The sequence below is a fragment of the Peromyscus leucopus genome, chromosome 8b, assembly GCF_004664715.2.
Source record: "Peromyscus leucopus breed LL Stock chromosome 8b, UCI_PerLeu_2.1, whole genome shotgun sequence".
Classification (NCBI taxonomy): Eukaryota; Metazoa; Chordata; class Mammalia; order Rodentia; family Cricetidae; genus Peromyscus; species Peromyscus leucopus.
The window spans coordinates 17,806,977-17,834,748 of NC_051086.1; the positions used below are offsets into that span (position 1 = coordinate 17,806,977).

A 27,772-nucleotide genomic window follows, 5' to 3' on the forward strand; every position below is an offset into this window, starting at 1 on the left:
TTGTGATATTGTGCCTTGGCCTCCCAAGTGCTGGGTTTACACTCCTACACTCAGCTTTGCTGTCTACATGCTAAATCTGGCATCCAGTTTCCCCAAAAGGGTATGTGTGAAAAAAAATCATACAAGTTGTACAGAAACCCTGGCCCAAAGGTATTTGGTGTTAGGTGCTTTTGGTCAAACTAGGTTATAGTGCAAGTTCCAAGGCAGTTGTCCTATACAGCTCACAGAATGACATGGCAGCTCATCTCCAAAATAAAGTCCACATGTCACCGTGACACCTAACTGAGAACTAAAAGCTCATTAGCATCAACTGATGTGTTGTGGGCCGCAGGAATATATCATAAGAACTCAGCTGGTTATGGCAAAGTCACTACCTGGAGAGATCATGGAATTCCTCCAGAGGAAGCCAAATCCCAAGGAGTTTTTGGTGTTACTTGGCTTGTTATATATCAGCTGTATTCTGTTATGAAAATCATGTGTGCCTTCATAGCTTTCCCAATTGACTTTTCCCTAAGAAGGACTAACAGTGTAGACTGAGCACTCTCTGGACATACACATTCCAGGTAATTTGGAGAACAGCCTCAGGGAAAGGCTTTCTCTGGAATCAGATTATCTCCCTTGGCCACTTTCAAGGACTACAGGATACACCACCCAGGTGGACGCCCAACTGCCAAGGACTAACAATGATAACAACCCACCTGAAAGTCTCCTGACTTAAATTCCACAAGGAGACACCACCCAGGGGGCGCCCAACTTCCAAGGACTAACAAGTGATAGCAGCCCACGTACAAGTCTCCTGACTTATAGTAAATTCACTAGAGGACGCCGCCTAGGCCAGGTGGACACTAATAGTTTTACACAATTTAGCTTAGGCCCTTCTTTCTTACAGCCTTACTAACTTTATAGACCTCTAACTACTTACCTAACCACTTCTAGGAATATTTAGATAAACTTCTGTGCTAACAGCTATGCTCAGCCAGAACTCCCAGTTCAAGCCTCCCTGTATCACCAGAGGCATCTAGCTGTACACAGGTTGCCTAGAGACTGAGCACACTTTCCCCCACCCTGCAGAAAAATGGCAGACAGCTTGGACAGATAGGAACCACAGGAAAAAAGAAGACAGTTTTATTTTCTCCCATTGACCTAGCAACTTATAGATTTTTAACATCCTTTACCAAACACATTTAAGGTTATAGTTGTGCACGTAAGATCCCTCTTCTTAGATGTTACCCATATTTAGCCTTTAGTTAATTCATTAGTCACTTCCCCTTTGGGTCACAAATGGTAATTAACAACTAGTGCCCTTCTTTGTAATTCTTATCAACCCTCCATTTGATCCTGATAGTGGACAATCACTGCCTGAGGAAGTTCAGGCTGAGTGTCCTGGGTGGAGGGAGGATTGTGATTTTGGGAGATATATAACTGTAAAGCAGAGGACAGGACGGCGAAGAGAGAAGAGAATGGAAGAACGAGATGGGTAAGAACTTGAGAGGAACGAGCTGAGATGGGGAAGAACTAGATTGAAGAGCTAAAAGAGAGGACTAGAGGAATGAGATGGAAGATGAGGAAGAGCCAGATGGGGAAGAACAAGATGAGGAAGAGCCAGATGAGAGAGAAGGAGACAGGAGAGGAGCTGATAGGGTAAAGAACTAGATAGATGAGAACCTAGAGGGGACAGAACTAGATGAAGGAATTAAGATAGAACATAGAGGGGACAGTAGATAAATATAGAGAGAAATCAAACAAGAAAGGAGCTAGACATGAGAACAGAACTGAAGCTGTGTATAAAGGATGTTATGCCAGAGGAATTAAAGCGAATGGATCAAAGAACTCTGAGTGCGTAGACTGATTTACCGACCCTAAAGATTCTCTGCTGGTTGATAGAGCCTTCCGTGGACCCTGGGAGGGGACTATCGAGGGGCTGGACCCCCATAGTCCTCGATACTGATGCCCAGGGAAAACAAAACAAAAAACCAAACTAACAAAACTTCTCCTTGAAACTTCTGCCTTCATGCAGTCTGACAGGTTGTTTGGGTACACACATAGCATTCTCAGTGAAGCTATTAAAGCTGAGTTTAGCACTGATGCTTGGTCAGAACCACTAATTTCACAACCATACAAAGCTGAAAACAGTCCCAGTTGCCCCAGATGGCTTTTGACGCAGGATTTCTGCATTCTGGCACACTAGGTCATTTACTCAAGATAGAGTCAAACAGCAAAAACCTTCATTAGACTTGTGGGTTCAGAATCAGTGACCTTGACTGAAACCAGAATTGGTTCTGAATGTCACAGAATCTGCTTCAGCTGCTGTTATGGGAACAAAATTAACACCGTAGCCCCCAACTGTCACAGAAAGCTTTATTAACACAGAGGAACTCAGGAACGCTGAAACCCCTACAGTGCAGCCTCTGAAAGAGTATGAGCAGGGAGGGGCGGCAGGAAGGGACCGTGTCCAGCATGTACGGCCATCATCCAACTGACAAGCTTGCGTGGTTAGGAAGAGGCTTTTACTGCCCAGCACATCTGTGTGGCTCTGAGAGGTCAGCCTTGACAAGCAGGCTTCTCCCAGACCAAAAAAAAAAAAAAAAAAAAAAAAAAAAAAAACGAAAAACAAAAACCAAAAACACCACCAGCCAAAACCAGGGAGAGCAGCTGCACAGACACCACCTTAAAATGGAAATTAATGAGGCTCATTCCATCAGGAGGCACATTCCACCCTGATCCTAAAATAAGAGCAAGAAGGTGGCTCGGGCTCTACTACACAGCCTTTCTTAGATAGGATGCTTTTAAACATTAAACACCTGCAGGGGCTTGCCCCTTGTGAACAGTTCATGGCCTCCCAGTCGGCCTTTATGACTACTGTTATTTCTGTTATCTATTATTATTGGGATTTTGAACAAAATTGATGGAGTAGGAGCCAGTAGAAGAATCCTGCTTGATCTGGAAGTTTTCTGTAGAGAGCCCAAAAGGTCGCAGAACCAAGTTGCCAAGATCTTTCAGTTTACCTGCAATATAAAAACAACTCAGATGAATGCTGAACAAACAAGCAGGGAGCTATCTGTTGCCTCTGCCTCTGTCACAAGTGACAGATATGCTTGCTTTCAGTAACCTGACGCTTTGTGGGAGGGAGCCTTTTCTCAGTGATGCTGCCACTCCGCTGCCTGAGTGACACTGAAGCCCCAGGTCCTTCAGGCTCCTGTCAAGCTGGCTAGAATTACCAAAGGACAGGGACTTCCATCCTGAGTGCTGAGTGAAGGTGCAGGCCAAGCCTGGCCTTCCAGGCTGTGAGGATAGCAGCCCCCAAACTCACCTACCTGCTCTCAGGAAAAATGGCAACAGCCATCTGCTGAATTCAATCCAACATGGCACATTTCTATTGGGGCTTCTGCATTTCCAAGCACACTCTTAGCCTCCTCCTCAGCTCCTGGTATTTCTTGGGGGGGATGAGATCTGTTGATTTGTTTAGCCCCATCAACCTCAACAATTCAGTGTCTACTGCCCCAGCTTTACACTTTACTCATTTATCACTTAGGTAATAAAGATGTACCATAAATAAGGATTCTTATGCTGCTCTAAGACAGAAGAGGCCCATGGAGCTTGTGTGTTAAGATGGAACTTCCAGGAGATCTTGGGGATTTATGGAGTAGTGGATAGAATTTTTAAAACCATGAGTGTTTGGAAACTCCTGACTGGGATGGAAGAACATAAAGCTTCAATGCCTTCTAAATGGTAGTAACAATTCCCAGGCCTGTTTCCAATGGAGATAAGGGTGAGGGCAGATGGGGAGAGACAGCTTAGTCCTCAGAGCTACATGCTTCTCTACCCAGAGGCCCCAACCAGAGTAAAGACCATGTGAGGAACTTGTGAAGTCTCTTCACAGTGGGAGCTTCTGGACTTCATCTGCAGAGCTGGTCCACAGAGACTTAACATGTTTGAAGAAGAGTTAGTTAATCCGTTCTTGGAGACAGCTCCCAGAAGCTAGGATGATCAATGTCTTGCAGCTGTCTCAAACTGAAATCTGGAGCACATGCGCTCACTGCTGCTTATCTTTGAGCATCGCTGACACAAACCTTGGGTACCTACACTCCCAAGCAGCCAGAAGGTGAGGCGTGCAGCCACAGGGACAGACATTTGGGTGGGGCACCACAGCATACAAAAATCAAGCCAGGTCTCAGGGAAACCTGAACCACCAACAGCCCCCCAGAACTCCAGCAGCCCATTCCGAGGCTGTTAAAGTGGCAAGGAGAAAAAAAGCCACCTTAATACAACAAAATGTCACTAGTGGGACAGGTGTGACGGTACATGCCTGTAATTCTAGCACTAAGAAGGCTGAGGCAGAAGAACTGCCATGAGTTCAAGCTAGCCTGGGCTATAAAGTGAGCCAATGGCATGCCATCATGCTCCATAGCGCAGTGTTCTTAGCACCAATGATTTGTTCTCAGGCTGGTCTGGACTGAAGGAAATGTGTTCTTTGAGCGCACAAGGACTATCCCAAGCTAAGAGTGAAGTATTCAAACTTCTCTATGTCCTCATTTTTGCCCAGCTGGCTGAAGGACCTGCCTGCATGAGAGCCTTTGAACCCCATACTTCTCCAAATGCAGAGGAAACTAAAATCTATCAGCATGCTAAAATCAAGGCCAGCCCACCTATGGGCTGCTTAGGCATGTAGGGACAGAGCAGGTGGAGGCTACTCAGGCTCCTGGTGGCTTTGCTGACCCGCAGTGGAAGACCCTCTTGATCTGACAGGTAGAGACACACCCAGGGCCTTCTGATGAATTAGTTCACTTAACATGTGCAATGTCCATGTGTGCAGCTCCATCTGTAGTCTAGATGAAGTGGAAATGTGCACAATGTGGTCTACCCAGTGACTTAGGAATTTGGTGGAAGGTAAGAAATAGGCAGAGATGGTGAGCCATGCATCCAATGGGTGGGGAAGAAGATGGGAAGCTGAATTCTATATTCAGGTTCTGAGCCAGACCTGGTGGCCAGTGGCTGTCAGACCACAGGAGTCCACTGACAGCTTGAAAACAGTTCCAAAGTTTGACACTTCTGGTGGTAAAGTGACCCAAAGAGGAGAGCTTAAGGGTGCTCTGGAAGCTGATTTATTCATGGAACAAACAGCTCTATATTTGGTGAAGAGTCTGAAGCTAGAACCCAGCAGGGTCACTCCAAGGAACACAACATACATGGTGGACTCAAGTTTTTAGTGTCTGAAAAAGTCACCTTTTGCTGTCCATGATGGTGGCAGAGAAGCAGCCAGTTCCATGAAGACTGTTTAATACACCCAATCACACATACTTTCCTGCTGCTATTTAGACCACTGTCAATATTCAGAGGCTAAAAGCAGCCTCCTCGTCCCCAAGGCAGTCTATCTGCCATACTTGTCCCTGGCTGCTAATGCTATTCTCTCTTACCTTGGCAGCTGTAAGATTTCCTTATTCCCTCCTGTAGCAAACTTGGCACCTCCAACCTGAACATGCCAACACATCCCTTGTAAGTTGGAACCTATTGTACTAGGATCTTACGGCAGTGAAGAATTCAGACTTGCTTGTACTGAAAAGGCTGTTTAGTACTAGAGATCTAGCTGACTAATCTTAGTTTCTCTGACTCAAAGCAATATTCTATCACAACACCCCAAGTGATTCATTCTGTAAACATCCCTTTGAAGAGCCTGACTGTGTGAGGTAGTTTACCCCCAGGATAAACAGGAATGCTTTTCTTTGCTGTGGCCACAGCACAAAGAGGGAAGAGATGAAACCTAGTGACTGACCAGCTGCTGTTCAGGAGATGCCTCTCAGCTGAGCCAAATTTCTGGCACTTCTGTGGCATGGCCACATCCTCCTCTGGCCCGTAGGCCTCACCTGACTTGCCTCTAGCACATCTCCCCTCCCGACTGTGCCATCCTATTGCCAAGCAGGGGGTCACTAAACATGAGCTGTCAAAACTTGGATTGCTGGGCTCCACTCCAATTTCACTTCAGTATGTCTGGAGGGGAGATTGAGCATTTTGGTCAATCTCCAGGACGATGGTCTGTGTATTACATTTTGAGAAACAGTCCCCAAAGGCAACTTCCTTTTGCAGTTAGTTATTGAAACCTTGAGACACTGATAAAAAAGTAACTGTAACCTCCCATCTCTAGTACCAAGGGAATACAGCAGACTGAACAGTTCCTCTGGCTGTGAAAACCCGCAGAGGAGCCTATTACCACAGGTAATGAATGACTCTATGAGATTCTGGAAGAATGACTGCGCAGCGTTTCCACAACTCTACTAGTCTGAAAGGTTTCCTGGCTGGAACAGCAAATGATGACAAATGCCTATTTGTATCAGATAGTTCTGAGACTTACATTAGCATCATTGTCTGGCCACTAAGTACAAACCTCTTTCTTACCCTCCCAGTAAGGTGCCAAGCATGGCTCACATCATGCAATCTGCATGTCAAAGCAACCTGGAAGCAAGCACTCCTATGAGGTATGACAGCCTTGCTCACCAAGCAGCTACCTAAAGCTGGGCAGTAATGCTAGGCATTTATCCTTGCTCTCCTACGGTTGAGCTTCGGGCATCCTGAAAACGTCTGACCAGTTTCACTTTTATTTATTTATTTTAGATTATATGAAAAATCTCCTCTTCCCTCCCTCCCTTTTTTTTAAAGATTTATTTATTTATTTATTTATTTATTTATTTATTTATTTATTTATTTATGATGTATACAATGCTCTGTCTGCATGTGTTCCTGCAGGCCAGAAGAGGGCACCAGATCTCATTACAGACAGTTGTGAGCCACCATGTGGTTGCTGGATATTAAACCCGTGTTCTAGAAGAGCAGCCAGTGCTCTTAGCCACTGAGCCATCTCTCCAGCCCCACTTTCTGTTTTCTAAAACAATGGTTAATTCCTGGAAAAGAAAATTTTCCTACCATCACTCCACTGCAGGTTTAGTGTATCTTTGGATTTTGTTGTATTAGAACATTTGGTTTTAAAAACTGTATTGTTGACCTGATTTTCATTTTAAAAAAAATGTGATTTTTGGTTTGGTATTAGGGTAGAATTTCCCAAATGGCCCTAAATATACTTCTGCCGCTTTGCAGCATGTATTTATGTCAAGTGGCATTCTCAGAATTGATAATTATAAAACCAAAATATTAAACAAATAAGCTCTATGTCTTACAGCATCAGATATTCTACCTATATTTAATCATGCAAAAATAATTTCTCATTACCATGCAAATCTGCTCCTGTATTTAAAGAGGTGAGAATGGGGGGGGTTGGGGGGAATGCAAGGGGGGACAGGAAGAGGGAAGAGGGGGGAATCTGTGGTCGGTATGTAAAATGAATAGAAAATTTCTTAAAGTTTAAAAAAAAAGTAAAAAAGACATGGTAAATTATGCTAAAGACTAATCATTTTTGAATAGTAATTTTATTTTATTTTATTTTATTATTATTTTTTTTTTTTTTTTTTTTTTTTTTTGGACTATTTATGCTGAATAAGTTTTTGATGTGTAATTTTATTTTATGTGTATGTATGTATGTCTGAGTGTATGTATATGCACCATGTGCATGGAGAAGTCTGAGGAAGTCCGAAGAAGTGTGGATCCTCTGAAGTTGGAATTACAGATGGTTGTGAGCTGTCATGTAGGTTCTGAGGGCCAGGCCTGGCTCTTTGCAAGAGCAATAAATGCTCTTAACTGCTAAGCCATCTCTCTTGCCTCTTAAAGAGTAATTTTAAATGAAGTTCATGATTTGTTATTAATGAATGTTTGATATATACATACCTGTATGCACAGGATCATGTCAAAATTTTGTGGGCAAAAGGAGGTTAAGAGTGGAAAAAGTCAGCCGAGTGGTGGTGGCGAACACCTTTAATCCCAATGCTCAGGAGGCAGAGGCAGGTGGATCTCTGTGAGTTAAAGGCTACTGGTCTACAAAGTGAATTTCAGGACAGCCAGGGCCGTTACATAGAGAAACCCTGTCTCAAAAAACCAAAAAGAGTGGGAAAAGTCCATTAATTCACCTACCTGAGTGATCTTCTGGAAAGTCTGTTTGAATTCTCTAGATATCGATGATAAGCCATATAGGGCTAAACTAATGTATTTTATATTTTCTTTTAGGCCTATTCCCTTGCAATGCACATCAAAGATTCAGAAAGTTATTCATAAGGAAGATGTGGCAGCTCTTGAGCAGGATGCATGAGAAAGGTTAAACAGACATTGCAAGGTTGGTCTAGAAACTCCCAGGTCTTTAGTAAAGCAGAATGCAAGAGGCTCTGATTCCAGCTAGGAAATGTTTCTGTCAAATATAAGAAGTAACTGAATAATGGATAAATGAGTCCATCCTTGCCCCACTTTTGTGTGTGCATGTGCACAGGTGTGCAAGCAGGGACCAGAGGTCAACCCTGAGTATCTTCTACTCCTGTCTACTTTTTCAGACACGGTCTCTCATTGAGCCTGAATCTCTCTAATTCAGAAAGAGCAGCTGGCCGTTGAGGTCAAGGGAACCCCCTGTCTCTGTTTCCCCAGTGTTAAAATTACATATGGGTAGTGGGGCTCTGAACTCAGGGTCTCTGAGTTCTCTCCTCAGCCTCCCCCTTAGTATTTATTTCACATACTTCTCATGTCTTCTCAAGCATTAAAAGGATATTTAGTGTATTTTCAAACAAAAACCCCTTTATTCTGACACTACTGGCTGTAATGACTACACATTAAATGAACTTAAAACCTTAAGGGGAGATTATGCAATGGAGAATTCAACTGTTTTATGAAATTATAATATGAAAGACAAGGAAGAAATTTGGAAGAAGTTTTGTTCCTGAAAAAGCTGATCCCTTCTCAAAAGTCGTATTGTACTTCCTGAAATAAAAAACAGCTGAGCAGGACCTCATTCCTAGTATTGCTGTAAAGAAGGCGCACGCGCTCGCAGACAGACAGACAGACACAGACACACACACACACACACACACACACAGACACACACACACACACACACACACACACACACACACACACGGCTCAATGATATACATGCACATATGAGCACACACCTCAGAGAACACCTGTATTCTCTGAGCCAATAAAAACACTGATGAACCTACCCAAGTTCTTTTAGCTGTTATGATCAAGAAAAAGGAAAGGAAGCAAACTTACCTAACATCTCTTCTTTTAATCTTTCATTACGTTCTTCAATTTGTTTAGGTAATCTCTGAGGAAAAAAGGAGAAATAAGTGTTCAGTAAAAAATTCTTATTTAAATCTGAGAAGTGTTTAAAAATATCATGTAAAAACAGGAGTAAGTTAAAGAAAAAAAAAAAAGCACTGCTGTTGCAAATGACTACAAGAGAGGAAGTCTGGTCTGGTTTGCCACTGTATTCTCAGTTCATTCTTTTTTTTTTTTTTTTTTTTATTTTTTTATTATGTATACAGTGTTCTGTTTGCACATATCCCTGCAGGCCAGAAGGAGCCAGATCTCATTACAGATGGTTGTGAGCCACCATATGGGTGCTGGGAATTGAATTCAGGACCTCTGGAAGAACAGCCAGTGTTCTTAACCTCTGAGCCATCTCTCTAGCCCCTCAGTTCATTCTTTAAGAGTTTTCTTTTGAGACAAGGTGTTGCTCAAGGCTGGACTTGAATTTATGGCATTCTTCCTGCCTCAGACTCCCAACTTCTAGGACCACAGGTGTGTGTGCGCACCAGAACACCAGGAATATTTTATTAGGGTAGGTTAGTTAGAAAAACTAATGGACTGTATTTTAAAGTATATCAAGTACTTTGACCATATTCATTTTCAATTACCCTGAAAATGGTGAACCATTTTCTCATGTGTTGGTAAATAAGAGCAGTAGCTTAATAATAGAATGAGTGAGTCCATTTTCATAAGCCTCACTCCCACTCATCTCCCATATTCTCAGTTCTCTTAAAAAATAATAAAGATTTATTTTCATGTGTATGTGTCTATGCCAGGAGGCCAGATGAGAGTGTGGGATTCTCTAGCTGGAGTTATAAGTGATTGAGAGCCACCTGCTGTGGGTTCTGGGAACTGAATTGGGTCCTCTGAAAGAACAGGAAGTACCATAACCACCTAGTGATCTCTTTAGCTCTCTGTCCTTTTAAAATTGTGTGTGTTTGTGTTTGTGTGTGTGTGTGTGTGTGTGTGTGTGTGTGTGTGTGTACCAGAAAACAACTTTCTGGAGTCATATATGGGTTCTAGGGATCCTTCCCTAGAGTTCATCTCAGGGCACCAGGCTTGGCAACAAGCACCTTTAACTGCTGAGTGGTCTCATCACATTCTCAGTCCTAACAGTGTCTAGAGCAAAGGAAGACCCCAATAAAAGTTGGTGATAAGCCAGCTGGTGCACACACCTGTAACCCCTGTCCTTGTGAAGCACAAGCAGAAGGATCACTGAGAGTTGGAGGCCAGTCTGGTTTATGTAAAGAATTACCAGCTAACCAGAGCTACATATTACAACTTTGTTTAAAAAACCCCAAAATAAGGAGTGGCAAGATGATGAGTTTGAGGTCAACTTGTGCTAGAGTGAGACACTATCTCAAACACAAAAGGGTGGTTTATTATCACTCAACTACTCCATTTCTAGGGGCTCTGATGCTTTCTTTTGACCTCCACAGGCACTGAGCACCAAGTGGTACACATACTCACACGCAGGCAAAACACTCATACACACAAAATAAATAAAATTTTAGAAGATGCACTCACTAAACTGTATAATTATAGGTAACAAAATATCCTTGATGTAACAAAAAACCTTATACAGGCCACTCATTCTGTTATTCAATTTGTTGAGATAAGGGCTTTCTATATAGTCCAGGTTGTCCCAAATCTGTTTCTTTTGCTCCTGTGCTGGGATTCCATGAGGGTGCTGTCATGCTGGCTCATGTCACTTTCAGAGTGGACATCAAATGGTGCATGGTCCCAGTGAGTAAGTAGCCATCACAAAGATCCATTTCCCACATATTTTGGTAGTCATAAAAATAGAATTTAGTTGCAATCCAAAAGACTAAAAAGTCACTGAGTACAAAGCAAAAGAAACAGAAAAAAAAAAATTTGGGGGGGGCAGGAGAGACACAGGGTTTCTATTACATAGCTCTGGCTGGCCTGTAACTGCTATATAGTCCAGGCTGGCTTTGAACTCACAGAGACCCACATGCCTCTGCCTCCCAAGTGTTTGGATTAAAGGCATGCACCACCATACCCAGCCCAAGAAAATACTTTAAAATTTGTTTTACCATACAAGCTTCTCTTGCTTGATGTACCGATGGATCTTTTTCTACTATCAATTTATAATCTTCCAGTGCTTCGTCTAGTTTGTCTGTTTTCTCATACAACTCCGCTCTCCTCAGTATTGCACGGATGTAGCTGGGGTTTAACTGAATTGCTAAAAGAAAAGAAACTGTTATCACAAGAAAGGGTCCTGAGTACCTTTGGAGAGCCCTCATTCATTGCTGCTGGTGGTGCAAATTAATACAGCCACTATGGAACTCAGTTTGGAGAGTCCTCCAAAAATTAAAACTAGAACTACCACATAACCCTGCTATTCCACTTCTAGGCATATACCCAGAGAGCTCCATATCCTACCGTAGAGACAGGCACATCAGTATTTACTGCTTTTCTATGAAAGCATAGACATAGAACTAAGTTAGAAGCCATCAATGGACAAATGAGTATTAAAAATGTGGTACAGATACAAAGTAGACTATTATTCAGCTGTAAAGAATAATTTTAGGAAAATGAATGGAATTACAAAGTATAATATTAAGTGAAGTGATTCAAACTCAGAAAGAAAAAAACAAACTGCACGTTCTCCCTATATGTAGATTCTAGCCTATGATGCATACATGTAGATATCCAAACAGCTGTGAGTTGTGAGTTCAGCACCTAAGATCTTCATGATCCTCATGAGTCACAAAAGCAGGTAATTTGAAGGCTACAGGAGGTAAATTCTGTTCCACACTTGAGCTCTGCTGCCAAGGTAGCTTCAAATGTTTCCTCATATTTACTACTATAACAGGCTGAAAATCCACTTGAAAGCATGCTTACTCTAAGAGGATGCGTACACGGTGCCTCTGAAAATGTCATCCCATAAAACTGCTTCTTTAAAAGCCCCAGTGTGAGGGGACACTCGCCTGAGAACACATGCAAACCTGTCTGTCTAGCTGATGCAATGCTCTTTTTAGTCAACATAAGTTTTACCTTTGCTGCAGTCACTGATGGCCATTTCTTTCTTGTCCTGTAAGGAAAGATGACATTAACATATTATATTGCTCAAGTTTCATTTCAAGGGCTCATGTGCCCATTACTATGATCTGATCAGCGGGTTGAGTATAAAGATAAAGAATGTGGGCTTGGAAAGACAGTTCAGTGGTGAAGATAAGAGCACTTGCTGTTCTTGCAGAGGACCTGAGTTTGGTTACCACTACATGGCAGTTCTGTCTGTAATTAGAGTTCCGGGAGATCAGACACCCTCTTCTAACCTCTGAGAGCACCAGGCGTACATATGGCATACATGAAAGCACTCCACACACATAAAGTAAAAACAGATATTAAAAAAGAATGCTGTTCAAGGAAATCCCAGGAAAATATGTGTTATTTCCAATATAAAATTCAAAGTTCATGTAAGCTTGTCTCTGCAAGCCTCTTGGTAACAAATGTAAACAGGTGCTTTCTTTGCTCACCTAAGATGTCAGCAAGACAACTTACAGTAGAATGACAACAGAAAACTTTGTAGTAGTCAATCAACAAGGCTGACAGACAGAATAATGAACCAGTCCTCTTCAGTAGCTAGCTGCTACACTATCACATCTAAAATGGAACTACCAGGTCCATCTACAGGGGCACCATGTCTGTTACAAACTTTAACTTACCCACTGATAACAAAAATATCAAGTCAAACAATGCACCTGATTTAGCTTCTGAATCTAGAAACACACAGCTAGGTCAAGGGAACTGGATTCTGGTCCCAGCTCTGAAGTGCCATGTTACTTTCCTTCTGTAGGGCTCAGTTTCTCATGTAAATTACTAGCAGGCTTAACTGAATGCTGCATCACATGTCTTCAACTTTAAATGTTTTTTGTCCAAATTAGTATACAGTATCGTGGAAAGAGGTTGGTTTACATAACTGTTCTAACTGTAATAACCACGTTAGCAAATACTGCATATTTTATAGAACATTCTAGAACAGCATCTAAACTGTGTTCTAGGATGGCTGAGTGATTGTTAAGTATGAAGTATTCTTTTAGAGTCATGGAAGTTCTGGAACTAGACAGCCATGATGTCTGTACAATGTTGTGAGAAATCTTTCATTGTATACTGAAATCAGTAAATGTATAAACATGTACAAATGGCCTGGGCTGCAGTCCCAGCTTCACATAAAACCAGGTGCGTTTGAGTACATCTTTTATCCCAGGCTGAGGAAGGAGAATCTTGAGTTTGAAGCTACTCTGGGCTACAAAGGAAGACTCTGTCTGGTTGGTTTTGTCCCTGCCCCTGCCCCATCAACAATTCTACTGTATTTTTTAAATGGTCAGATATTTTGGTAAGGGGTATCAGTATATGAAAATTGTAGAACTTAAGCTGCAACTTAACACGGACAAGCTTAAAACCCCTATGAATGAAGAGAAAGCCTTTAGATGGGAAGAACTATTACTTTAAGTGGAAAAGCTAGTTCAGTATATCTTTTGCAGACCAGGAGTTCCTGAATAACTGCTGTCATCCTGCTTAAGGTTATCATTTCAGTTGCTTCTGACATGCTGAGCTCTTGGGCTGTCGCACTATTCTGGGCTCCATGCTTGCATTCCTGCAGCTATTATTCTGGGATGTGCACTACTTGGCCCCCGCTTCACTAACCTGCCCTAGTTAGTGGGAACTTGTCGGCCTGCCTTCATCAAAGTATTCACCCTGCTACTCTAAAAAGGAATGTTAACGTGAGCTTTAGCCAAGTTATCCTAAGTATTTATTTTTCTATATACTTTTCACCAGGGAAATGCATGGTAGAAAAAGAATAGCAACTTGAGGGCCCTGCACTAGTTTTGGAAAGAAACAGCCGTAGGGACACTGAAAGATCATGAATGTGACACTGAAAATCATGTATGAGCCTACAAGCACTGGGGATCATGCACTGAGGAAAAGGGCCAACAGCTCATACCTGTTTCATCCTTGCAGCAGCTCTATTTGAAAACAGAACAGACCGATCTTTCTGGAAACAGGATGGGCACCTCTGAAGGGCTTGACTGTAAGAACTCTCAGCTTCTATGTAATCTGAGGATAATACCATAAGATGGAACAGTCATTATGATTTTATTTTGTCAGATCTCAGTGCAGTTTCCTACTCACAAGACCAGAGTTTCTAATAAAAGACGGCCTTAGGTTATTAGGTTTTAAACATCATCTCCCCCTTTCTTCTCCCTGTAAAGAAATAGTGCCTGCTCTTTCCAGTGGCACCAGGCACGTGTTCGGTAAACTGCTGAACATGCTGTCAGTCAGGAGCCCTCAGTGCTCAGAGCAGCCACATGTCCTAGTTGCTCAGCTTTCATTCGGTTCAGCAATTTAGAAAAGAATTTCCCAAGGGGTTTAAGGAACTGGAGAGGTGAAAGACTAAAATTCAAGGCCCATGATTCAAGGTGCAGAAGACAATTCTAAGGTGTGGGACACAGCTCAGTGATGGAATGTTTGACCAGTATATGTACAGCCTTGGCCCAGTCCCTAGTACTGGGGGTAAGAAGGAGGAAACTAAAAAGTAAACCAGAAGGCGCAAAGCTACACAGAGAAACCCTGTCTCGAAAAAACAAAAAAAAAAAAAAAAAAAAAAAGTAAACCAGGGCCAGGCATGGTGGCGTGTGCCTTTAATCCCAGCACAAGGAAGGTAGAAGCAGGTGGATCTGTGAGTTCAAGGCCAGCCTGGTCTACATAATAAGTTTCAGGACAACCAGGATTACAGTCTAAAAAAAAACATATCAAAATAAAAAGTAAACCAGCTGGGTGTAGTGGCACATACTTTTATTTGCATTGGTATTTTGCCTGCAAGTCTGTATGAGGGTGTCAGATCTTGGTGTAACAGTTAACTGCCATGTGGGTGCTGATAATTGAACCTGGGTCCTATAGAAGAACAGTCAGTGCTCTTAACCACTGGGCAATCTCTCCAGCCCCTGGCACATACTTTTAACATCAGGAGAGACAGGTAGATCATTGAGAGTTCAAGGCCAGCCCGGTTTACATAATTAGTTCTAGCCCAGCCAAGGTTAGATAGCAAAACCTTTTCTTAAGGGGGAAAAAAAAAAAGGAAATCATAAGAAAAAAAAAATTAACCTAAAAACCATGAGAGGAAAACTTGAGAGCCCTCCATTTCTTAGGCATGTGCACTTTAAAAATGTGACAGACTGCATAACACAGTATGTTATTAGAATGAACTCCTAAGTATTCTGAAACAGACACAGAAGATGGAAAGAAATAAAGAGCACTGCTTGGGTTTTAATGTAGCTCAATCCTCCAATGTTTCATGCATTTCTGCAAAAATAAGTTCCACTGGCAGGTTCTTAGGAGAGTGGTGGTGCTGCCCCAGGAGGGGAAACAGGAGTAGTGGACTGGAGTGAGTTTGCAGGACAGTAAGTTGCTACAAAGCCTGAGCCTCATCCTCGGCCCTCTCCCTCACTTCCTGTATGCTTTGAGATGTTAGCTCTTCCTCTTGCACACATTTCTGCCATCCGGCGTGGGACCCTCACCAAAGCAGCCACTGTGGTTTTTGACTTTTAGCCTCCAAAACTGTGAGCTAAATAATCCGGTTTCCTTTATGAAGTTAGCCTGCCTCAGATATTTGGTTACAAGAATTAAAATCTAACCAACAACCAGAGAACAAGGCGCATGACAGAAAGGAAGGAAAAAGGTGGCAATGTTTCCAAGCTCAGTTCTTGGGAGGGCCAGGGAGGAGTATCACAGCCTGGCCTGGCCTGGAGAGTGGGGTCTTGTCTCAAGAGAAACACCAAAACCAACCAACCAAACAAAAGACCAGAAAGAAAAAACTACACAAACAAACGAACACAACAATGACAAAAATAAATTCCTGTGGTAGTGTATTACCCCAAATATTGTGCATGCTGATAAACTTATCTGGGGCCAGAGACAGAACAGCCACAATATTAAACATAAAGGATTGGCAGTGGTAGCACACGCCTTTAATCCTAGCATTCCAGAGGCAGAAATCTATGTGTTCAAGGATACAGACAGGCATGGTGACTCATCACGCCTTTAATCCTAGAAAGTGAGCTTTAATCCCAGGGAGTGGTGGTAGAGAGCAGAGGGGAATGTAAGGCGTGAGGACCAGAAACTAGAAGCATTTGGCCTGGTTAAGCATTCAGGCTTCTAGCAGCAGTTCAGCTAAGACCCATTTGGACGAGGACTCAGAAACTTCCAGTCTGAGGAAACAAGACCAGCTGAGAAGTTGGCCAGGTGAGGTTAGCTGGGGCTTGTTCTGATTCTCTGATCTTCCAGTGTTCACCCCAATACCTGGCTCAGGTTTGATTTTACTAATAAGAACTTTTAAGATTCCTGTTACAAATTCCCTCTTGCTGGAAGGTAGCAAATGGGGACTGGGACGCTCCTTTTATAACAATACATTAAGGTTAGGGTTTTCCAAAGCAGGAGCTACAGTGCTTTCTGGATTTAAAGCTAAATCACAGAAAAGAAAGACCTGCGGTGTAAGAGCCCTGGCTACTGTTCCGGTGTCTGGAATGGGACAGGACAAGGGTCGACGAGCAGACCCCAGCGCAGTGCAGACCTCACCTCCTCTCTTAAACTGTTCATTCCCCTCCTCCTTCAGTTTGGCACTCTCTTCTCTTCTTTTCTGAAAGAGATCAAATAATTACAGTTTCTCACAATGTTATAAATGAAGTGTGGCTTATTCAGAAATCCTAGCATTCAGGAGGCTGAGGCAGGAGGATGATGAGAAACTGAGGTCATAATTGAGACCCTGTGTCAAAAGTCAAAACTTAAACTTGAGTGTCTCTCCTCTTGGCCTCTAATAACTTCAGCAACTTATACAGATGGCTTCACTTCACATTTATCAACCACAAAGGCAGAACAAATGCTGGCCTGCAGCAGAGCACAGATGGGACATTCTGCATCGGCTTCCTTCAAGGGACAACCTGACACTGTGGTTGCTCCAAGGCCAACTGGAAGAACCACCTGGAGGCCTGCTTCCCACCTCTGGACAGTGTTCTGTCCAACCCCACCTCCAAAAGCAAGCAAGCAAGCAAACAAAAACCACACACAGAAGCCCTCTCCCATCTCTTTGTTTAATCCTGAAACTGGATTAAATAAAAACTTCAAAGGGAGAGAATAATGGAAACAAGCTATTTTACGTACAAAAGAACCTTAAAACCCAAATAACTGGTACTCTCAAGATTAGGAGCCATTCCTGGTGGTGGTGGCCACACCTTTTAACACCAGCACCTTGGAGGCAGAGGCAGGCAGATCCCCAAGTTGGAGACGTGCCTGGTCTACAGAGCAAGTTACAGGACAGCCAGGGCTAAAGAGGGAAACCCTGTCTTGATGAAAAGATTAGAAAGTAAGATAAAAATTTTACTTCTTTGGAGAAGACCTGTTAATGTATTACTGAGGTCATGTATTATTAGATGCTGGATGAAACAGAACACTTGAATCTCGTAAGGATGCTAAAAGGTAGGTGTAAACTGACACCACTCTTTATGGCAGCTGCTGTGCGCCAGACCCAAATATCAGTATGTGTACACCAGTAATTCATTTCGGGATCCAGCATGCCAGTAGCAGAGCCTTTGCCTAGCACATTTGAGGCTCCGGATCTAACTGCCAGCACCAAAAGTAAAAAAGCAAACACACCCCTTTCCCATAGGAAACCACATGTTCCAAGAGTATGCAGCTAAATGGGTGGCAGTGATGATAAAAAAAACTGCAACACTAAGATCGTATTTTCCCGCCGGGCGGTGGTGGCACACGCCTTTAATCCCAGCACTCAGGAGGCAGAGCCAGGCAGATCTCTGCGAGTTCGAGGCCAGCCTGGGCTACCAAGTGAGTTCCAGGAAAGCCGCAAAGCTACACAGAGAAACCCTGTCTCAAAAAACCAAAAAAAAAAAAAAAAAAAAAAAAAAAAAAAATCATATTTTCCCAATACTCATGAGAGATGATTAGATCGTAATGTTCTCTAGTGCACTGGCCACAGGTTTAGAACACCAGAAAAACACAATCCTAAGCAAAATATATTAGGGAGTAGATTTATGGAACGATCCCAGGAACTCAAATATTAGCTTCAAGTACAGGCCAAAGAGACAGCACAAAGCGACTCTCCTGATGACCAAGGCAAAAAATGCTTAGTCTAGCCAAGACAGGCTGTCAGAGCAGAAAACAGAAAGTTCTAGTTACCTCCTGTCTTTGCCTCATTTGATCTACACTCAAGGTCTTGATCGGAAGTATCCAATAAGCCATACACAGGTTCCCTGCCTCGCTTGTTAGGAAGGGCAATATAGACACAGGCTGTAGCCACTCAACTTGATGGCAAACTAAGAGAAACCTTCAAACAGGAATGCAGGTTGGATGCTGAAGCCACGAAAACCCCCGAAGAAATGTAGATAAGTCATTTTAATGCAGAAATCTGTCAGCTTCCGTCCAGCTTTTAGGGTCTTCCAGTTTCCTTGTTTTAACTCTAATCTCAACCTCCTTTCACGTCCATTCTCCAGAGGCAACTCCTAAGGGTGGTTCTACAGGTTCAGATTAAGCAGCCAACCAGCTGAGACTCTTGAACAGAGAGGGAGAAAGACACAGGAGACCACTCATTCCTTGGTAAATTTAACATTCAATTTCAATGGGCAAGGATGAGAGCCTTGACACTTCTACAAAGGAATAGATAATCGGGGTCAGCCTGAAAAGTTTTTACCAGTTCTTCTAACTAGGAGAACAAAAAGTTAAACTGCCAAAGACAAGAGCTCTGGAATATACTTATGAGGTCATTATAAGGTCAATTACTCTATTCTGGCTGATAAATTGTAACCCAATGACCTACTTTGCAGCACAGTGGAAAGAGTCACCGTTACCTGCTCCACTGATGGTGTAAACTGAGGGAGGATTAAGGCAATTATCAATACCATGTTGACTGTCTCTATGGAAACAACTAAAAACAGCACTTGGAGGAGAAAGCCAAACTATCTCCCAGCTGTGCCAAGAGATGGACTTGATCCCAAAACAAAGACAGGGGTTTATTCTGCGGCTTGAGCACACTTTCTTCAAAGAACAGCCCATGAACCCTGTGATGTTCCTGAAACTCAAGGACAGATGTCATGACAGGTTGGCACCAGGAGTCTCTCATGCTCACACAGTAGCACTCAGGTACAATCTTCCCAGGTCTTGTTTTATGAATAGAAGTTTCCCATGTGTACAGGAGCTCTCTCACACACCTCCACAATTCCCTTTAATATGTTCTAGAGAAGCCTCACAGGTAACATCTGCTCTTGAATTCTATTTTTGCAGAAATTGGAACCAAGAAATCTTACCAAGCTTTTACTCAGTGTATGCACAGAGAATTTAGGGGAAACAGTGACATTGCTCTGTACTATAAAGCCATCAGAGAAACTGGCAAGGGAAACCCCAAAACTTCATGAGTGATCAAATTTTCTTTCTTTCTTTTTGACTTTTCAAGACAGGGTTTCTCTGTGTAACAGTCTTGGAACTCACTCTGTAGACCAGGCTGGCCTCGAACTCACAGAGATCCACCTGCCTCTGCCTCCTGGGTGCTGGGATTAAAGGTGTGCACCACCACAGGCCGGTGGTGATCAAATTTTCAAAAGTTGAGTTCTGCCCCTGCTCAGAACAGAACTGTCCTCTAACCCACAGCAATCCTCAGCCCTAGCACCACAGTGTGCTAGGACTACAGGCTGAACATCACACCTGGCTCCAAGCTGCACCCTTCACTAGAGTTCTTAAAACTCAGCACATCTTACTAATACAGCACGTCACTGCTTATTGTCTTCTGACACACATCAGCTCATTTTTGCTCCCAAGACAAGAGGTGAGTATGGAGCTCTTTTTACAGATAAGAAAAGTCAAGATTCAGAAATCTCTTGTTTTTGCTGGGGCTGGTTGTACAAACCTGTAATTTCAGCTTCTTGGAAGGTGGCTAAAAGAGGAATATGAAGTCAAAGTCTCAATGGACTAGAGGCACATTCTAATCCCAGCACTGGGGAGGCAGAGACAGGCAGATCTCTCGAGTTCGAGGCCAGCCTTGAGTACACAGCAAGTTCCAGGACAACCAGGCCTACACAAAGAGACCCTGCCTCAAAATAAATAAATAAATAAATAAATAAATAAATAAATAAATAAATAAATGAATGAATGAATGAATGAATGAAAGAAAATTCAATTCTCCAAGGCATGCCTGGAGACCCACCTCCTAGGTGATTCTAGATTCTGTCAAATTTACACTTAATATTGACCATCACACAATTGGGTATGTTCATTTGATTAGAGAATATACTCTAAGACCCTTAAGTTTAATGTTATTTTTATATTTTAAGCATGTGCAGCAAAGAATTATTGCTTTTTAGCTACCAATGCTGTGTCTAGCTCCATTTGTTTCACCTGAGCATAACCTATTGACTCTACCATTGAACCCCCCACCCCCACACACACATCTACCCTTGATGGTCTGTGTAGTTTCATAGGGGGCTGATTTGTTTCATTTTGTTTTTGTTTTTATTTTAAGGCAGGGTCTCATTCTGTAGCCCAGGCTAACCTAGCACTCATAACAATCTTCTTCATCCCTTAACCTCTGAGTATTGAAATTACAGATGTGAACTACCATCATGACTGTTTTTGGTGGTGGTCGTGGTGGTGGTGGTGGTGTGTGTGTTTGTGTGTGTTGAGACAGAGTCTCATGCAGCTGAGTCTGCCATTAGCCAACTCCTTGTCCTGCTTCCATCTTCCCAATGCTGAGATTACAGGGAGTCTTTTAAGCAGTTTCAGTTCTTTGGCTTTCCTCTTTTGAATAGCTGCTTACAAGTCTGCTAGATCTAACAGAGATCTAGAGAGGCAGATTTTGGGTGTGTGGGCATGTGAAGTGTGTCTATGTGTGCACTCCTGTGTCTGTTGAGAACCAAACCCGGGCCCTAGACAGAGTTATACCTCCACCTGAGAGATGTTTTTTTTTTTTTTTCTCTCGAGACAGGGTTTCTTTGTGTAGCTTTGCGCCTTTTCCTGGAACTCACTTGGTAGACCAGGCTGGCCTCGAACTCACAGAGATCCGCCTGCCTCTGCCTCCCGAGTGCTGGGATTAAAGGCGTGTGCCACCACCGCCAGCAAGAGAGATGGTTTTTATTGACTGCTTTTTATCTGGCTGCTGTGGATCAAGTTTCTATCTTCTCGCATGTGCACACACACGATTTGTTTATATTTTAACAGTGTGCGCCATCACTGCCTGACGAGTTGAATTATCTTTATCACATTAGCTAATGTGGGAATACTCATCTTAATGTGTGTGGGGGTACCGTTCCCCAGGCAGAGGACCACTGACTGAAGAAAAAGGGAACAGGAGCTAAGCACAGCCACCCACCTTCTACTTGACTCAATAAAAACGTAAATATAATAAAATTTAATATTTTTCTTTGCATTTTTATGTCTATGAGCGCTTTGCTTGCATATATGTCTGTGTACCACACATGAGCCTTGTGCCCTTGGAGTTCAGAAGAGAGTGTCAGATTTCCTGGAACTGGCATTAGGAATGGTTGCATGGATTGCACATACAAAAGAATACCCAGAGCTTCACTCAGCAAGTTAGTTTCCAGATCATCATTCTATCAGAGGTGCTCTGCCTCCCACTGCAGCTTTATGAAGTAACTGCTGCACAATACACAGCATAAACATTCATTCAAGGACAGGACCTAATCAATATGGAATGCCATTTCAGCTTTTCTACCTCTGTTTCTGAGCCTAGAGAGATGGATTAGTAGTTAAGAGAGCTCACTGCTCTTTCAGAGCATCCTGGTTCAACTCCCAGCACCCACATGGCAGCTCACAACCACCTGTAACTCCAGTTCCTGGGATCCAACACCCTCCTCTAGCTTCCTAGACACCAGGGTACACAAGTGGTCCACAGACATACATGCAGGCAAAACACTTATAAACACTAAAAAACAAAACAAACCTAAAACAAAAAAACTGAGTTCAGACCCCTAGAACCTAAATAAAAACCTGGGTGCAGTGGTGTACATCTGAAATCCCAGTGCCAAGGAGAAAAAGATAGGAATATCTTGACAGATCCATGGGGCTTGATAACTAGCCAGCTCAGGGAATCAGGGAGCTCCAAGTTTGGTGAAATTCTGTCTTTAAAGATAAGGCAAGTAAGGAGGACCAGCTCTTGCTGTCATCTACACATGCATACCACATACCTAAAATATTTGAGTATCTGTATTCCATTGAAATGATACAGCAATTTAAATTTCCAATATTAGTACAGATTTCTGTCGTCTTCTTACCATCAATATTACAATCTTTTATTACATCTATTTATTTACCATAGGAACATGTGTGTGTCGTGGGTATGTGAAGGTCAGAGGACAAGGTGGGGGAGGCAGGTCTCTCCTTCCATCAGGTAGGATCCACTCAAGACATCGGCAGTAAGTGCATTCACGGCTGAGACTTCTCAACTGGCCTAAAGTTTTTGTTTTAAGAAAAGGTGCTGCTCAGGCTGTCCTCAAGCTTATAACTCAGTGCAACTCTCCTGCCTCAGCCTCTCTTGTATTGTGATTATAGGCATGGACCAGCACAAATGACTATAGACATGTTTTCATTTGCATTTTAAAATAATTAGATTAAGGCTGAAATTTTCACTTTTTGGCTTATCACAGTTTTTCCCCCCAGTTACATGATCTCCTTAAATCAGGTATGATGCTCTCCTGTTCCCAATAATCTACAAAAATCAACTATACATGCACTGAAAACATTTCTTCCTGCAAAATAGCTGTTAATGAGAATTTCACAAAAATTCTTATAATACTAGCATGAAATAAATGGAAGCTAACGGAGAGTTGGGGTGTGACTCAGTGGGAGAGCACTGGCTTAGCGTGTGGAAGGTCCTGGGTTTACAGGCACACACCACTGTGACTGTCTACTAACTGCTTTCTTTTTTGTTTTGTATTTTAAGACAAGGTTTCTCTGTGTAGCTGTCCTGGAACTCCATTTGTAGACCAGGCTGGCTTCAAACTCAAGACATCTGCCTGCCTCTATATCTTCCGGGTGCTGGGACTACTTGGCTTGGCTACTAACTGTTTGATACAGATGTTAGCTTAATGTTTCTTTAAAAAAAGAAAAAAAAAAAAAAAAAAAAAAAAAGAAGAAGAAAAAAAAAAAAAAAGCCTGTACTACTGATATAAATTGAACCCTAAACTGACTTTCTGGAAATTTGTTTCTATAATGTTAGGTAGTACTTGATTTAATTTGCTGATTCATTTTTGTTTAGGTAGTTCATGAACTTGGTTATTTTTGCTCCTTAGTTCTCTCCCGCTAAAACACACTAGCAGGAGATGTAACACCTTAAGCTGGACCTGATGAGCGACTAGAAGTACAGGTCATCTTAAGCTACAGTGTCTGATGTTTGAAGCCAGCCATGGCTACCCACATGAGACCGCATCTCAAAATCCTCTCTACCCTACCCCTCAAAGATAACTTTCATGTTAAAACCAATTTCTTTCAGCCGGGCGGTGGTGGCGCACGCCTTTAATCCCAGCACTCGGGAGGCAGAGGCAGGCGGATCTCTGTGAGTTCGAGGCCAGCCTGGGCTACCAAGTGAGCTCCAGGAAACGCGCAAAGCTACACAGAGAAACCCTGTCTCGGAAAAAAAAAAAAAAAACAAAAAACAATTTCTTTCATAGTGAAGTATCTGTGAGATACATCTAGCAATACATGCATGCAGGAGGTTGAGGCAGAGGGGTGATGAGTTCAAGTCCTGGGCTAGATTCTAAGGTCTTGTCTCAAGAGCAAGCAAACTAGAGTACAGTAGCTTACACCTGTAATCCGTGCTTGAGAAGCTGAGGCCCAGGGATCATAATTTGAAGCCAGTCAGGGCTGCATCTTAAGATCCCATCTCAAAACAAGCAGATCACCTCAAAGAAGGGGGAGAAACGACTAAGAGATAAACTAAGGGTGCTTCTTGAATCACAGAGGATGTGGCAGTAAGGGAATTAGACCCCTTTGCTGCTCCTCCAGCTGTGGCTGTGAGAACCCAGAAGCTCTGAGGTGGGGAGGGGGCAAGAGGATTAGAGTCCTGCCACCCATGCCCATGATGACCTGATATCCTATCTAGTACTTTTGCTAAGTTCACAGCACATGGTAGCATCAGGGCACGCTCATCTTATAGTAAGGCCACACAAGTCAGATACCCCTCACTTCTAAAAGTACATAAAATTAAGGAATTTCCTTGTTTTGTGTGTTGTTGCTGGATCTCTTCTCACCTTTGCTAAATTATACTTCATGTGAAGTCCATTTTAGTGCTTCTTTATGGAACTTGAATGTGCCACATGAGTTATCTCAACCTATTCCTTTGGTGTTCTATCCCAAACACTTCACCAAGTAGCTCTTGGGCAGCATAAACTACAATCTTCATTCAAGCTCTTTGCAGATAACTCAGACACCACGGTAACTTGTCCGACTACCTGGCTTGTCAATAAGAAAGGAGGGTACCAAGAAGGCAGTTCTGTCTCCAAAAGAAAACCTTGCCCAGATGGCCCAAGGGCAAGGAAGCGGAGAATGATGTTTTTATTACTAAATGCTACACCATACTTTGGATTTGGGTCAAGGAGACCTGAGTTGGAGGAATCTGTTTTGCCATTAGGGGGGTGTGTGTGTGTATGTGTGTGTGTGTGTGTGTGTGTGTGTGGTCTTGGTCTTACCACCTGCCCCCACACACATGAACTTAAAACAACATTCTGGCTTAGTGGCTGGCAGCGGTAAGTTTCCTTCACAATGTGTTCCTCGACACTTATTGTGCTCTGCAGCCACAACGCCAACAAGGTACGCAGGACTCACACATCTATTTTGTTAATAAGTGATTAGCGAGAACAACTCATAACACAGTTCTAAATAAGCTTACAAAAAGTTCACTACAGAAATTTCAGCAACTTACTTTAGGAGTACTCATTTAAAAGACAAAGTAGACGGTAGCAATGAAGATGCAGTTTAGTAGTAGAGCACTTGCCTGACATTGATAAGGATTTGGATTTGATCTCTAACGCCACAAAAAATACCCCAAAATCTACACATATATGTATAGATACATGTTATAAGCATGTTATAGACCCCTAAGGTAGAAGACGGAGTTCTAAATACAGAGGGAAAACCCAGCGACTTCTTTGTTAAGCTGAATGCTCAATGCTTTTCTGTGTTACTGCCTTATCTTAGATCTGTCACTGTGAAAGCAGTTAGGACACAATGAGAATCCTTACAGATCAGGGGGGCTATTACACTTTCATTCTCAACCTTTTTTTTTAAAGTCAAGGGTCTCCATATGTTTCCCAGGTTAGTCTCAAATCTCTGGAACACTGAGATTGCAATCGTGTGCTACCATGCCAATATTGCATTCATTTATATTTAAGGTGGTTTGAACCAGGCTTTGGTTGTGAATGCCTGTCATCACAGCACTAGGGAAGTGAAGGGAGGAAGATTGAGAGTTCAAGTTCAGCCTGGGCTATGTGGTCACACTTTATCTTAGAAAACAAACAATAATAATTAAAATTTTAAAAGAGTTTTAAGCTAGGTAGGCATGGTGGCTCAGGCCTATAACCTCAGCATTTATGAAAACAAACAATAATAATGAACTAAAATTTTAAAAGAGTTTTATGCTAGGTAGGCATGGTGGCTCAGGTCTATAATCTCAGCATTTAAGGAGCAGAGTCAGGTGGATTGCTACAAGTTCATTCTATATATTGAGTTTCAGTCCGGCCAAGATGACACTGAGAGACCATATTTCCCTAAAGCAACAACAAAAAAATGTGGCTTAAGAGACAGATTATGCATTGCATTTACCTGTTTCTCTTCTTCTGGCATGTCTTTTTCCAGTTCAATCAGGTATTCCTCATCTAGTTCAGAAGAATTAGAATCACCGGTGGCTTTGTCCCCTGGCACATGTGCCCCTGGCTGCTCCTCCTCGAATGAGGCACTACAGTCATGAAAACATTCCTCTTCTCCGTGGTCCTCCTGGGGATGGGCTCCATCATCCTTTAGTAGCTTGCTCTGGGAATGCTGATCCTTGAGATCAGAAACCTGGGGGCTGGCTGACTCTGCTTCCTGAGGATCTGTAACTTTCAAACCATTGAACAGATCTTCAGGAACCTTACAGTCTCCTGACTTCTCGCCCATGCTGAGTTCAGGGAGGGAGGTAAGGCTAAATGTCTGGGAAAAGAAAAAAAAGTGTTATGTAATGATGGTTATATATGTATTTATGCAGTCTTAAATTCTGTCTCACATCTAAACAAACCTCTGCATCCAATCCCCAAACACAACTTAACTTTCTTTGACTGGGAGTTACTATTTTTAAAAACAGGACATCACCAAGTGTGGTGGCCCATACCTACAGTCATCATTTGGGAGATGGAGGCAGGAAATTCAGAAGTTCAAGGTCATTCTTGGCTACACAGAAGATTAGAGGCTAGCCTAAGCTACGTGAGACCCTGCATTAGCCCCTTCCCCCACCCAAATATAGATTATAATAAACTTATACTCAATGCCAATTATCATTTTAACTGATAGCTTTTCTTAGTCAAATAAGGTATCAGTCTTATAATGAGACGGATATCCCCACTTCCCACCGGTGCTGGAGACGGAATCTCAGACCTTCTGGTGCTGTAATCCATCGTTTTAACCACTGAGCCACACCCTTAACCCATACCCTAAATTAAAAGGCTGATTTTAATGTGACTCTTCTACATCCTGCTATTTGCTGGGTAGCAAAAATTAGGCAGCAGCCAGATACAGTGGCAGGAAGAAAAAAAAATGTTCTAATCCTTGTTCAGAATAAATGACCAAGTCGTCAGTTGGAAGCAATGAAGTCCATCTGGGTTATCTATCATCACCACCGGAAGCCGAAGTAGTTTCTTGTGGAGCCCAAGATGAATTCTGTACCCAAACCCTGCCCATCAACTTCACCGAAAACGCAAGCGGTATAGCCTAAGTGGCTAATTCTGGAAGGGGAGCCTTTGCGCAGGAGTTCTCACAGGGATGCTCGAGGGGGTCAGAACCAGGCATTGGAAGGGCTGGTTCTCAACCCTCGCTGCGGAAACACTGCTGATATTATTGGTCTGCCGTCGGGCCAGGGCCCTGTATTTATTCTTTTTGTTTGTTTGTTTTTAAGTGACCTGACTGATTTTGACCTGCAGCCTATTAACCAACGCTGCTCTATAGAAGCTGAGTCAGAACCTCCGCGGTGCCACACCTCTGGTCGCCGCAAAACCACGCCAATGACCCAGTGGCGCGTTCAAGTCCGACTTCGTCCTAGCCCGTTCCAAGAAAAGTTAAAACGGAGGGTCAGGAATGAGCAGGCTTGGCCGCGACGCGGGTGTCGCTCCCCTCCCGGATCTGAGTCAAGGAAAGCGCCTCCCCGCGCGATCCCGCACCTGTCCCCCGGCCACACTCCTCACCCCACGCCGCGAAACCCACGACGTTCTTCACAAACTCACAGCTCCGCTCTCTCCACCACTCGGGCCTCCGAGACCTTCTACTTCCCATCAGTCAGGTGCACTTCCGGCCGCGCTGACCAATGGCG

General features: G+C 42.9%; 1 protein-coding gene across 3 annotated transcripts; it reads right to left on the minus strand.

The window, feature by feature from the left end:
- Nucleotides 1-2,341: 2,341 nt before the first annotated feature.
- Nucleotides 2,342-27,772, minus strand: Ttc1 (tetratricopeptide repeat domain 1). Of its 3 annotated transcripts, none has more exons than XM_028864268.2 (8): nucleotides 27,687-27,772; nucleotides 26,038-26,403; nucleotides 16,780-16,840; nucleotides 14,150-14,262; nucleotides 12,199-12,235; nucleotides 11,235-11,383; nucleotides 9,139-9,193; nucleotides 2,342-3,005 (listed from the first exon to the last, which is right to left on the minus strand). In XM_028864268.2, exons 2-8 carry the CDS (start codon nucleotides 26,368-26,370, stop codon nucleotides 2,872-2,874), a joined length of 882 nt encoding a protein of 293 aa, XP_028720101.1. In that variant the 5' UTR covers nucleotides 26,371-26,403; nucleotides 27,687-27,772; the 3' UTR covers nucleotides 2,342-2,871. The 3 variants fall into 3 exon arrangements, with proteins under 3 accessions (XP_028720101.1, XP_028720100.1, XP_037056481.1); XM_028864267.2 differs by having other exon boundaries at nucleotides 27,648-27,772; XM_037200586.1 differs by having other exon boundaries at nucleotides 27,624-27,718.

Bases quoted from the DNA above. Each gene is read 5' to 3' on its own strand.
- Ttc1 (XM_028864268.2), bottom strand. From the start codon at position 26,370: ATGGGCGAGAAGTCAGGAGACTGTAAGGTTCCTGAAGATCTGTTCAAT. The intron at 16,841-26,037 runs GTAAATGCAATG...GATCTCTTTCAG, and splicing joins TGCCAGAAGAAGAGAAACAG to AAAAGAAGAGAAGAGAGTGC. The intron at 12,236-14,149 runs GTATGAGCTGTT...CTTTCCTTACAG, and splicing joins CTGCTGCAAGGATGAAACAG to GACAAGAAAGAAATGGCCAT.